The sequence below is a fragment of the Macaca thibetana genome, chromosome 7 (genome assembly GCF_024542745.1).
Source record: "Macaca thibetana thibetana isolate TM-01 chromosome 7, ASM2454274v1, whole genome shotgun sequence".
Lineage (NCBI taxonomy): Eukaryota > Metazoa > Chordata > Mammalia > Primates > Cercopithecidae > Macaca > Macaca thibetana.
This window is the reverse complement of record NC_065584.1, coordinates 50,329,152-50,342,946: the sequence shown is the minus strand read 5'-3', so window position 1 is coordinate 50,342,946 and position 13,795 is coordinate 50,329,152. Positions and strand designations below refer to the sequence as shown.

General features: G+C 35.7%; 1 protein-coding gene across 1 annotated transcript in view; it reads left to right on the top strand.

The window, feature by feature from the left end:
- The window catches only part of NAA30 (N-alpha-acetyltransferase 30, NatC catalytic subunit), an 834,104-nt gene extending 821,591 nt beyond the window's left edge, over positions 1-12,513 (top strand). The window contains exons 5-6 of the mRNA XM_050799731.1: positions 114-169; positions 9,123-12,513. Coding sequence (XP_050655688.1) covers positions 114-169; positions 9,123-9,260 — 194 coding nt within the window. The 3' untranslated portion in view covers positions 9,261-12,513. The remainder of the gene's footprint in view (positions 1-113; positions 170-9,122) is intronic.
- Positions 12,514-13,795: the final 1,282 nt, after the last annotated feature.

The following is a 13,795-nucleotide window of genomic DNA, read 5'->3' as shown; positions in this document are numbered from 1 at the left end:
TGGATTCAAGATAGAAACTAGCATTTGACATTTCTGTGCTTATGAATATTATAATTTAGGTTATCTTTAAGAAATACATTTTTCCTTCATTAATACTCAGATCTATATTCTAGGTACTAACTTGGTTAAGAAAGCTATATATGCCATGGTTGAGGGAGACTGTGATGAGGTAAGTCTTTAAAAATGTTTAATACTTGTTTTCTGGGCATTATTCTTACTGGGTATTTTTTATAAATATTTTGTAATTTATTGCAGATTTCATTGCAGTTTTACTACACAAATGCAGCTTGTGGGGAAAATTATATTCCAGTTAAAAACACATGAATTTTTGACCTAGAACAAATTTTAAAATGGAGCTAAAATTTCTTCAAAATGAGTGGATGGAATCTTAGACATTTTCAGTACACAATTTTGGTATTCAGAGGCTTTATCATCAGTTTTTTAAGGTAGCTCTTATTATAGACTCTGTTATAATTTGCTTACATATTGGCCTTAGTTTCTAACAGTGGGAAAACTATCAGTCTATGTGGAGGACATTTCACACTTGAAAATAATCTTTTCGGAATTAAATAATGACAATGTTGCTGGGGGAAGACAACCACTTTTTAAGAGTAGCGCTAGCTGCGCATTAACGTAAGAGCATTTTCTCTCTTCAGCTTGTTTGTAAGGTCTGATGGCAGATATAATTTCTTTGTATCCTACTGCACTGTGTTTCTACATATAGTAGGTGCTTGATAAATACTGGTGATGATTAGGAATGTTAACATTTACTGTTGTACAGTGTGGAAGGGAACAAGTATAAACTAGAGAAGTATAGATGTCTTTAATATAGCAGTGGTGACTGAGGAGGAGCAAAGTTGTACTAGTACTTTTATGAGTAATAGAAGTAGCAATTTTTATTATTAGAGGTCAGATGTGCCTTAGAGAATTCTCAAAATATGTGAAATTGGGTAACTTTTTTCAAAATATTGACCTTAATAATTTGTTTTAGTGACTTAAAAGAAGTGGATTTTTTTTGTACAAAATTTATACACAGCATATATGATATATGTGCATGTGTTTTTGTTAACAAAGTTCCTTCTGCCATTCTCATGCTTTTCAAGTCTTTATCCATCTTTCCATTGATAGCTACTGTTTTTTTGTTGTCGTTTTTGCTTTTGTTTTGTAGAGATGGGAGTCTTGCTATGTTGTCCAGCTGGAGACCACTCCAGCTCCTGGCCTCAAGTGATCCTTCCACCTCAGCCTCTCAAAGTATGATTATAGGCATGAGCCACTGCTCCTGGCCTCTTGCTACTGTTAACTGTTTGAAATGCGTTCTCTCATTTTTTAAACGCACCTATATGCAAATATCTAGTTTTTAAAAATACAAATGAAGTAATTCTTATTCAGTAATTATTAGCAATAATAATTGCTTTTTTCTTTTAACAACATCTCATGAATACATTTCTGTATTAGAATACAGAGATTTGCTGCTGAGCATTCTCAGGCTTCTTGTTCTATTCTGACGGATCCACTCTAAGTGGTGGTTATATGAGAAGGCCTCCAGACATAATAGGTGGCACAGTGAAGTCATCCTGGGATTTAAAAATATCTAATTTTACTCCAAAGAAATAATTCACAGGTGTCAAAGGATCTCACATTGTTCACAGCTTTTTTTTTTTTTTTTTTTTTTTTTGAGACGGAGTCTCGCTCTGTCGCCCAGGCTGGAGGGCAGTGGCCAGATCTCAGCTCACTGCAAGCTCCGCCTCCCGGGTTTACGCCATTCTCCTGCCTCAGCCTCCCGAGTAGCTGGGACTATAGGCGCCCACCACCTCGCCCGGCTAGTTTTTTGTATTTTTGAGTAGAGACGGGGTTTCACCGTTTTAGCCAGGATGGTCTCGATCTCCTGACCTCGTGATCCACCTGTCTCGGCCTCCCAAAGTGCTGGGATTACAGGCTTGAGCCACCGCGCCCGGCCTAGTGTTGGCTTTTCATTGGAAGTTCTCAGGAATGATACGAACATTTGTATTGTTTTGGTCTCAAGGTTAAATTTTAAATTAATGATACATTTTATGCATTTCCAGCCTAAAAAGCGAATGCTGATTCATTCATTTTTTCTTTTGAAACAATGAATATTTCTTAATGTTTAGGCTGACATCAGGGATAGCTTTGTGAACTTTTTCCTTTTGTATAATTTTAAATGGATGGTTTTTGCAGTTTGTGAATACCTCTGTCTCTTGATTAGATAACTTTTTCTTGGTATAAAAATTTTGCTTATCTGCGTCCAACGTTATTCAGATCGAATAATTTGCCATATGAACTCTTGTTTACTCTATAAGCTCTGGTAGCTATCTGGTTTTCCTTTCCATGTTAAAATACTTTAGTCTTTAAGACCCAATTCAAATACCAACAACTCCTTTAAGTTTTTCTTGATCTTTCTGGACAGAATCCATTGCACTTTTCTGTTATTTTTGTTACTCTTTTTGTAATATTTATTGCACTTAATTTCACTTGTTCAGTGCCTTAGCACAGTGTAGGACAGAGATGCCTTCTCTTGTTTGTTGAGATATTCTTGGTGCTTAGTGTGACATTTGTGATAGAGTAACTGCTTCATAAATATTCTTTGAATGATTAGTTCTGTGCTTCCAGCATGATATTTGTACCCCTCTCTCTTGTTTAAGCACTTTTAAATTTTGACTTGTATTGCTGTTAACTTGTCTTTCTCTCTGCTTTCTGTAAGCTTTCTAAAAACACCAATTGTCTTATTTTTGTTCATAGTAGCATTTTTTTTTAAAAGGCATCTTCAGGGTTAACCAAGTTGTTAAAATGCCTTTGAAATGATAAATCTCCAAAAATATGGTGATTAATGAAAATGCAATTATGTGCTTTCACTTTCATTAATTTAGACCAACCTTCCTTTTAAAGGGTTTAGAAATTTTGACAAATTATCTGAAAATCTGTGAAAGACATTTGAGAAGGGTTTTAAATTAGATTTTCTACTACTTAGGTTATTCTGCTATTTTAAAAATTCTTACAAAGATAAAGATTTTAAAATCTGTGAACCTTTTAATAGAGGTACATTTAACCAGGCACTGTGGCTCATGCCTGTAATCCCAGCACTTTGGGAGGCCCAAGGCTGGCGGATCAGTTGAGGTCAGGAGTTTGAAATCAGCCTGGCCAACATGGTGAAACCCCATCTCTACTAAAAATACAAAAATTCGCTGGGCGTGGTGGCACACGCCTGTAGTCCCAGCTACTCAGGAGGCTGAGGCAGGAGAATCACTTAAACCCTAGAGGCGGAGGTTGCAGTGAGCCAAGATTGCACCGCTGCTCTCCAACCTGGGAGAAAGAGACTTTGTCTCATAAGGAGATACATTTGGAAATCTCCGTGAAACCTTACTGTGCTCTGTGGCAAAAAAAAAAAAAAAAAAAAAGATACATTTGGAAATCTCTGTGAAACCTTACTGTGCACATCAAACAATTTTCACTTTCTATTCTGTCTACAGAATTTGTGACCTTGAGTCATGTTTATATTGTTGTTTGTTGTTACTAGTCATTTTAAGCTCAGAGTATTCAGCCAGAGTTATTAGTAATCCACAGAATTGAAAGGTAGATAATGTTTTTCTCCAAATAATGCTGCACTGTTCCTGGTCTAGCTGATGTTTTCATTTTGTCTTACTGTGATTTTCCCAACTTTTCATATCAGAATTACGTATATGTTAAAGCAGTATAGCTAAAATTTTTTTTTCATTTTCTATGTATTTGGAGCTGACACAAAAAATTATAGTATCAAAAGAGGAAACAAGTGGATTTGTTACTTCATGAGTAAGAAATACATTACCAGTGTGCTGATCTGGCTTAAATTTGTTTACACCCCCACATGCTCTGGCTGCCAGATGTGTAGCAGCTAGGACAAGTATCTTAGGTTCATGTTTCACAATAGAAGAAAGAATAAGATAAATACATATAGAATGAATGAGTTTTCTATGATGCAGATTTTAAAGTAGGATCTGTGTACCTAAAATCAACCTACTTGCTGGCCATTTACATTTATGTACTTTTTTTCCCGAAGTAAATTAGAATTTGGGCAGGTGATTGATCAGTATCAGTATGATGAATAGTGCCTCGATGTTTAAGCCATTGATATCCTTAAAATCTTAATCTCTGAAAACTTCAAGTTGTTTTTTGTTTTTGTTTTTGTTTTAAGAGTTTTAGGCTGGGCGCAATGGCTCATGCCTGTAATCCCAAACCTTTGGGAGGCCAAGGTGGGTGGATCACGAGGTCAGGAGTTCGAAACCAGCCTGGCCAATATGGTAAAACTCTGTTTCTACTAAAAAGATACAAAAATTAGCCAGGTGTGGTGGTGCGTGCCTGTAATCCCAGCTACTGGGGAGGCTGAGGCAGGAGAATTGCTTGAACCCAGGAGGCAGAGGTTGCAGTGAGCCGAGATCGTGCCACTGCGCTCCAGCCTGGGGAACAGAGCAAGACGCCGTCTCACCAAAAAGAAAAAAAAAAAAAAAGAGTTTTAGGTCGATTACTGTGATATGAATAGCCGGAGATAACTGATCAGAATACAGTGGAATTAGGATTTCTTAATGGAATTTAAATTTATAGTATCTTAAAATATTTTCAGTTGAAAATCATGTCATTTAATTTTTGCTTATTTACATTAAAGACATTTTTTCCATTGAAAAACCATAATGAACATTACAGAAAACTTGAGAAACAGAAGAAGAAAGTTCACTACCTACCCTTCTAGCACGTTGTATTAGTCTGTTTTCACCTTGCTGATAAAGACATACCTCAGACTGGGCAGTTTACAAAAGAAAGAATACCACATTGGATTGAAGCCTCACAATCCTGGCACAAGGCAAGGGAGGAACAAGTCACATCTTACATGGATGGTGGCAGGCAAAGAGAAAAGAGCTTGTACAGGGGAATTCCTCTTTTTAAAACTATCAGATCTCGTGCGACTTAATTCACTCATGAGAACAGCACGGGAACGACTTGCCCCCATGATTTAGCTACATCCCACCGGGTCCTTCCCACAGCACATGGGAATTCAGGATGAGATTTGGGTGGAGACACAGCCAAACAGTATCACACATCCAATTTGGTGTTTTCTTTCCTTTCTTTTTTTGTTGCATACATTTTTTATTTTTACTAGACAGTTTCTTCTGTAAATAGCATGCTATGTAACTTGTTGCCGACTGTTTACAATCTGCTATTCAAACCCATGACTTTCCCTACAACCTGATTTGCTTGACCTACCTAATGCTATTTATTTCTAGCAATATAAAGGTAATGCAAAAGACATTTTGGTAATTTTTAGACAGATAATCTGGTAGCTGACTGTATTTTGTACAATTAAAAGAATAAAATAGATCACATTAGCACTAATGACTACATTAGATTATTAGGAGCCACAAGGAGATCTAAGTTATTTTTTGAAATAACTTATACTTTTCTAAGTTAGAAAAGTCCAACTTAGAAAAGGTACAGTCATTCTTTTTCCCCCATGATACAAAAGATTACATTTTAGCTTTTTAATTAGACTATATTTATTATGTTTATTAAGTATTTACTAATTATATATATATGTATATATATAAAAAACATCTTTAGTTTCACTGGAAATATTTTGCTGTGTGATAGAGGCTGCAAGGTAAAGAACAGAATACAGTGGGGTTAGCTAAACTGCAAGGATTTTGGGTGAGTAGTTTGGCCTAATAACTGAGTATGAGAAGCCTGGTTTCCGTATTTATCTTCTGTCACTTGGCAGTTGTATGATTGTAGGCAGGCTGTTTAACTTTTTCTGGTCTTTCTCTTTGTCTGTGCAACATGATGTTAATTCTGATCTTAAAGAGATGTTGTGAAGAGCAGTACTGTTTGTTGTTCATTGAGCAAATAGCAGTGGAAGGGCTTCTAGGTGCCAGACAGTGTGGTAGTGCTAAAGTTCTAGCAATGAACAAGCCTGCCCTCCAGGAGCTTCCAGCCTACAGTATTAAAAAATACTATCTTAAACAGTAATGTTTTGTAATGGTTTGGCTTATCCTGATAATGGTCTGTTACTGTCGCAAAGAGGATCAGTGGAATTTCACTGTAATTTTTTTTCGCTGTTAAGTAGAATTCAACTCTGTCAAGTTTCTTTAGGACCAAAATAACCTCGTTTTATGGTGAATTTCTAATATAAATCCAGATATTCTTTTAATATGTTTATAAGAATTTGAGAATTAAAAATTAGTTACTTTATCCTGGCATTTTTCTGTTGTGTCAAATAATTTTCTAAAGAAAGAATCACTTTGTTTAGAAAATATGAGTGTGCCAGGAGAATCTTTACATTTTAACTGAGTGAGACCTTGGTGTAATTTTTTCTCTATGTAAGTGAGCCTCATTTCATTAATCTATTAGGATGCCAACAAACTTGAACTCAGTTCTTAACCACATCTCAAGTGTGTATTTGTGTAGTGGTGGTAGCCTCAGATGTGTTTGGAATATTTTAGATTGCTGAATATTAATGATGGTGGACTTAGAATCCCTTTCATCTTGTCTTAAGTAGGTTAGATTTCCTGGTCACTGTGCTTTGCTTTGGGAAATAATCAGGGGAGAGGTACAGTAGGGTAGTTACTATTAAACTTTAGTTCATAATTGGACTCTGTTCTGTCCTTGCTCTGTTGGTGGCCTTGAGTTTTATTCATCTGTAAAATGGATAACCACATCAATTTCATAAGGTTATTGTGAAAATAAAGCTACATAATGCATGTAGAATGCTTTACATTGCACATAGTACAGCTCCAATAAATATTAGCTGTCATATTTTAAAATTGTCACTTTTTATTTGAAATCAATTCCAAGTTTTGAGTTGTTGTGACTTTAGTGTTTCTCATATTAAATTGCTTTGATTTAACGTTTTAGCTATAATTAGGTGCTGGACCTAATAACAGAATTGCAGGAATTACCCAAGAGAATTGTTAAAAACTAAAAACTTGTATTGACCAGACTGAGGTGTTACAGACTCTAGTATGACATACCTTACTAGAAATTTAATTGTGTGTGTGTGTATGTGTGAGTATTTTAATTTGTTTTTTGAGACAGTCTCGCTTTGTCGCCCAGGCTAGAGTGCATTGGTGCACTCACAGCTCACTGCAGCCTCAACCCCTTGGGCTCAAGTGATCCTCCCACCTCTGCCCCGCTAAGTAGCTGAGACTATAAGCACACACCACCAAACCTGGCTAACTTTTAAAGTTTTTGTAGAGATGGGTTTTCACCATGTTGCCTAGGCTGGTCTCAAACTCCTGGGCTCAAGTGATCCGCCTTGGCCTCCCAAAGTGCTGGGATTATAGACATGAGCCACTGCACCTGGCCAAATTGTGTTTTTTTAAGTGCAGAGAGAAATTGACGTTTACTTATCTTAAACCAGTTTATTTCCTGTACAACTTTTATTTTAGGTTTTCTTAGGAGCGTATTTATTTTCTTCATCCTAAACTAATTACTTCATTTTAGATCCTTTAAAGGTTTAGATTTAGCATTGGTCCCTGCTGTTGTTGGGTTTACCAGCTAGGAGAGATGACATACCACTCATCAAATGTTGAATAAGAATGTGTCATAGGAACAGTGCAGAATGCTGCTGGGTGATATAAAAGGAAAGGGGCACTGTCCCCAATCTGGAAGTGACAAGGTAGGGCCAAAAGAGAGGAGGATAGGAAGAGCATGCTTCCAGAGAGAGAACAGTTTATTTGAATGGTCTAAGGTGGGAGAGATCATGGTGGGTTCCAGAAACTGAAAATTCAGTGCCGAGCATGGAAAGCAAGAAGAGAGAGACCTAAAGCAAAGCTGAGGCCAGTATATTGATGGACTTTTTATGTCTCTTGATATTGTTTTTAGATTGTGGACTTTCTCTTGAGGACAAAAGGGAACCAATAAATGGTTTTAAGTAGAGAATTAACAAGAGCATCACCCTAACTCTATTTATAGAGAATGGGAGACCTCTTGAGTTAGGAGTTGATGGCGGCTTGCTCTGTGGTATATCGAGCATAGAAAAAAGAGGACTACTTAGAGATTTAAGAGGGAGAATTGACAATAATCAGTGCTTGGATGCATATAGGTGGTTGGAGAGGAATGAGGTTCAAAAATGACTCTTGGGTTTCAGGTTTGAGGCACTGATGTGGTGGGATGGTGATCCTGTTTACTGAGATATAGAATTGTGGAGGAAGAGCAGATTATGAGTTCAATTTTGGATATAAGTTGAGGTACTGTCTAGACCAGTGGTTCTCAAAATGTCCCTTGACCAGCAGCAACATCATCATCTGGCAATTTTAAAATGTTGAAAATGCAGATTCTTGTGTCCTACTGCAAACCTACTCATAAACTCTGGGTGTGGGGCTCAGCAATCTATTTTAACAGGCCCTTCAGGTGATTATGAGACACTCTAACATTTTGAATACCTCTTGTCCGGATTCAGCAAACACTGTTGGTAAAAGGCCCATTAGTAATTATTTTAGGCTTTGTGGACCATAGGTCTTTGTGGCAACTGCTCAGCTCTGTCCTTGTATTGAGAAAACTGCCACAGACATCATGTAAACAAATAAACGTGGCTGTTTGACTAAAACTTTTATTTACAAAACAGACAGCAGGCGCATTTGGCCCAAAGTCTATAGTTTGCAGACTCTGGTCTAGACTCCAGACAAATATTGTAGTTATTACCAGAATAAATGACATATTAATGAAAATATGGAAGTTGGAAGTCAATATGAATAGCTGCTTATAATAATATAGCTTATTAGTTTAAGGAAATAAACCAGTACTTTTGATTGTTGATTTTATTTTCATCCTTAGTCATTTTACCTTTCCCTACAGGGAAATAATTAATCTTTGTTTTAGTATAAAACATACTCTCATTGCTAAAAATTTCAAACATCACAAAAATCAGTAGAACAGAAGATACATCTCCAGTGGTCCTCCAAGCCCTTGACCCAAATATAATATTACAATTTTGATGACTATTTTTGAGTTCTTTCTGTATATTATTTATTGTTTTCACTATCAATTTTTAAAATAACATGATTTTTGAAAAATTGTTTACTTGGTAAGTGATTTTTCAAATTATGTAATTATAACTTAGTTTTTTTCTCATTTCTTTGAAGGTTGTTTTGGAAACCGAAATAACAAATAAGTCTGCTTTGAAACTTTATGAAAATCTTGGTTTTGTTCGAGATAAGAGGCTGTTCAGATACTATTTAAATGGAGTTGATGCACTGCGACTTAAACTGTGGCTGCGTTGAGAAACCGACATCGAGAAACAACTTTCAACCACACAGAATCGACCTTTGCATGCAATGCAATTTGTACAGAATTGCTTTGCAGGTGGATTTAGTAATTTCCATGCAGCTCTTATCTGTCAGTGTCTCATTGAGTGTCGCACAATATTTGTTGCACTTTGGCATGGCGCATTTGTTCTGAATTAAAAGATTGTTTTAAACTTCAGGAGTTCTTTTGGTACCAACAAGATGTGCCAGTTGATAGCCAAGATTTATGTGTTCATTTGCAAAGTCTGCTGACAATGTTATTTACACAGTGATCATTTTTTTCACAGAACCAGTAAGTGGAACATAATTTTTGTTCCTTAAAAAAGCCAATGTGGATTGTAAAAGTCTCTAAGTATACTAACATTTCACACAAAACCTGCCCTAGTTTTCTGAAGGGGGTGAGGGAGAAGATGCTTCAGTTTTAGGTTTAATTTTTTCAATATTAAATTTTCCATTCTTGAATATTGGTACCTCAGTGATTAGTGAATGAAAAACATGTAGGGTGGGGTATGTCTTACAATGAGTAAAGGTAACAATTAAATTTTGTCTGCCAGTGCCTGTGTAGATAGGTATATTTGTCTTCATCTCTAGTTTTTGAATGCATGCTATCTTTTCCTTTTCTTTAAGGCCTTTGCAAGCAAACTTTTGTTTTTATTTAAATTCTAAATTTGATAATAAATTATTTCAGATTTTTATAATTTGGATACTTTTTTTCAGGTGAATAACAGAATGGTTTACTTTAGAAGTCCCTTTTTCCTTACAGTAACAAGTTGAATCTACTTGGAAAATTGAGAAATGGCTCAAAAGAGATAAGAAAAGTTGATGGAGCCGGGAATTGCTGGGTTTTAGATGCACTTTTTCTTTTGAGAGTAAGGGAAGTTTTGGAAAAGAATAGAAAATTAGTGTAAATTGATATGATTTTATTTAATCAAAATTACTGCTACGCTGTGAAGAACAGCTTTTACAAAGTAGCTGAATTTGTTTTTCCCACTTGATTTGGATTCACATTGCTTTCATTTCTTAAAATGCTTCCCTTTAGGTTCTTGGTCTTGGAAATAAATTTCAAGGTGCATTGTATCCATTTTAAGCTGCTTTATTTTATTTTCACTTGTATGAGCAAATTCTTAGGGGAGCTTTGCTTTTCTTCTGCCAGAAAAACAAAAGGGGGAAATGAAAATCTTTTTTGGAATGAGTTCTGTGGGTTTTCTTAACCGCCACCATGTTTATTAGTTACATTGTGTTTTGGCCAATCAGTGCAATGTAACAGATTTTAAAGTTAATTGCTTTCAATTGAGTCAGTAAACCTGTGATAGATAATTTATTTAACTGGAAAACCTAGGTACCCATAAGAAAAAAGATTCATTCTCTGTGAAAACTGTAGGAATCTCTTGTTGTTGTTGTTTTCATTTGAATATACTCTACTTCTGCTCTAGTATTTGGTTTGGAATATATTTTGTGGCTCTAATTACTGTATTTTTAAAAACCCTACCTCCATTAACAGTTGGTAAAGGCCCCTTTTCAGGAAAGTTTGTTGCTTTTTTTTTTTTTTTTTTTTTTTTAAAGGAAAGCTGCTCTTTGCTCAGTATAGTGTTTTGAAGGTGAACATAGTAACAAATACTTTAAAAATAAAGATACACAATTTATATTTGAAAATAAAAACTTTCTGCTGGTGGGATTATTTATAGTTCTTTATTTTTAAAGACAATGTTTTCCATTTTATATTGCTCATGAAAGTTTAATGGGCAGGATACTGGTTATAATAAAAATATGGTAACCACACAGTACTCAGCTTTTCAGTATGTTTTTGGTCAAACTTCATTTAGGCACTAGCATTTAGAAGAATACCAACTATAGTGATGCTTTTATTTAATATGAAGGAAATTGAACTAAAACATATTTATGTCATCAAATTTTATTTCACTCCTTTATATTTGACTTGCTGGTTGATGCATAATGGTTGACGAACATATATTTGCTTGAATCATAATGGGGATGGTTGTAAAGTAGATAGATGGTAGGTCATTGGTTCAACCATTTTAGTGTTTTTGCCAGATTGTCAATGAAACCATCATACTGACCTTTTCCTTCGAAATTGCCGAATTGACTGAACTGATTGGGTGTTTGTAAACATGACGTTAACTGTGTGACTAAAAAGTCAGATGGTTGCCATATTGTTTGGTGTATGTTAAATGTCAGTGTATGCCTTATGTCTTTAATTGGGTATGCAAAAATTTTTTTACTTAAGTAGATTAAAATTTTTAACCTCTAGCATGAAAACCCAACACCAACACTGAAAGACTCCATTCAGGTTGAAGTAGCCTCAAACAGTAATTTACTTTTTGATAATAGGCTGTTATTTTTCTTAAATAAGCTTAAAATAATTCTATTTGAAATCGATAGCATGGGTTCACTTGGCTAAAACTGAGCAAAATAGGTGCAACTTTCTTTTAATGGGGTGCTGCCTCTTTAGGACTGACTGTACTATCCACTGACACTGGTTTGGCAGTTGGTACTGCTGAACATTTTTATACATGCTACCATGAAGCTATATATGTTAGTATTGAAGAAGCTAACGGGTATACTATCATTTTTGATGTGTGGGCTGATTATAATTTCCTGTACATTGGGATGAAACTACTTTAGCAAAGTCCACAGATCAGAAACCATACAGTAGTTTTTGAAGTTGAAACCAGCAAAATAAGAAAAAATAAAAAGTCAATTTTAATATTTTCTGCCTCTTTCCCAAATTACCCTTCCCACTTGCTCGACAAATCTATGTAAAGCAGTTTGTTTTTCATGTTTTAACTTTACCTTGCCCTGTGTTATGGTACTGGCTGACATGTCTAAGACTGGATGTGTATATTTATTATGGTGTCTAAAAATCATGAAGTTCATCACTTTTCAGGAGTATAGATAAAATCAAATTGGTAGTGCATCAGAGTTACTTTTCAGTGCACCATGACATCACTAAAATGAGTGCTGTAATGTTACAGGGCTTTCAGGTTTGTAAAAACATAACCATAAATTATATTGACGTCAGATATGAGTTGAGTATCTATAAAATATCACGTGTATCTCAAAATATTGGACTGCTGTTTGACTGGATATTGCTGCATAATTTTCTTCTATTGTCCCATATCCTTTTGGAGAGAGATTTAATGGGATTTGAAATGTGCAAGCTGTCTAAATAAGATGCAGTCAAATAAAGTATGGTTAAGTTGTGTTTGCATTTTTCTTTTAGATACAGCTGTGTGCATTTTATGATTGGGTTGTTTTGCTTTTACCCACTAAGTAAAACAGCAACAAGCAATATATTATTTCCCACTTCCTGCCTTTCATCTAAGAGTTACGGGGAGGACGTATTACATAATTGTCATCACTGTTGTGTGTTCTAACAAAGTAAATTTGAAAATAATGTGAACTTGATTTTCCTAAAAGTATTCAGTTAGTCAACTCATATGTCAGATATCAGTACATTTTCCATGTGTTGAGTCAAAAGTTTATCTTTTTAGTCTGTTTCATAGCAGTTTATTTCTAAGACAGTTTTTATTTTAATTTGCTTTTTTGTCTGTACACTGCCACTCTAATGTTCCCCCCGCCCCGCCCTTGGTAAGACACCAAAGTAAAATAGAGCAATATCTAAAGAGCCTTTGCCCCTGTCTTGTGAGGAGCTTTAAATAGCTGTGAATACTTCTATATGTCAAGATTTTCAGATTTAAGTGGAAGGATGAAATGATCTGTTTTAATCATTTAACTGCTAAATTACTTTTATCTTGCATGCCAAATCTTTACATTATTCTTTATAGTAATGCTGTAAAAGTATCTGAGTTTGTTTTATTTGGGCCTTATGTGGAACCCTAAATACTTCATAAATTCAGTCTAAAGTCTAAAAACCAGAAGGTTGATACCATTTTTTCACACCAATGAACGCATCATTATTAACCTGTAGCCCAGAAGTGTTAGATTTATTTATTTTTTGAGACAGAGTCTCACGCTGTCGCCCAGACTGGAGTGTGGTGGCACAATCTTGGCTCACTGTAACCTCTGCCCCCCTGGGTTCAAGCAATTCTTGTTCCTCAGCCTCCCGAGTAGCTGGGACTACAGGCGCATGCCACCACGCTCAGCCAATTTCTTATATTCTTAGTAGAAACGGGGTTTCACCATATTGACCAGGCTGGTCTCGAACTCCTGACCTCAAGTGACCTGCCCATCTCGGCCTCCCGAAGTGTTGGAATTACAGGTGTGAGCCAGCATGCCCAGCCTATGATACTCTTTTTTATAAGCAACTTTTAAAAAGTTTTTAGAATCTCATAAGCATATAGCATGGTTACACTTTCTTCAGATCACCACTGTCTAGTCACACTTCATATGAGGATAGATGTGTCCTTTTCACTCCCCAGTATGGTAGTTACTAGTCACATGTAGCTACTGAGCCCCTGAAGTATGGCTGGGATGATTGAGCTGAATTTGTAGTTTTAATTAAAGTTAGCCACATGTGGCTTGTGGCTACT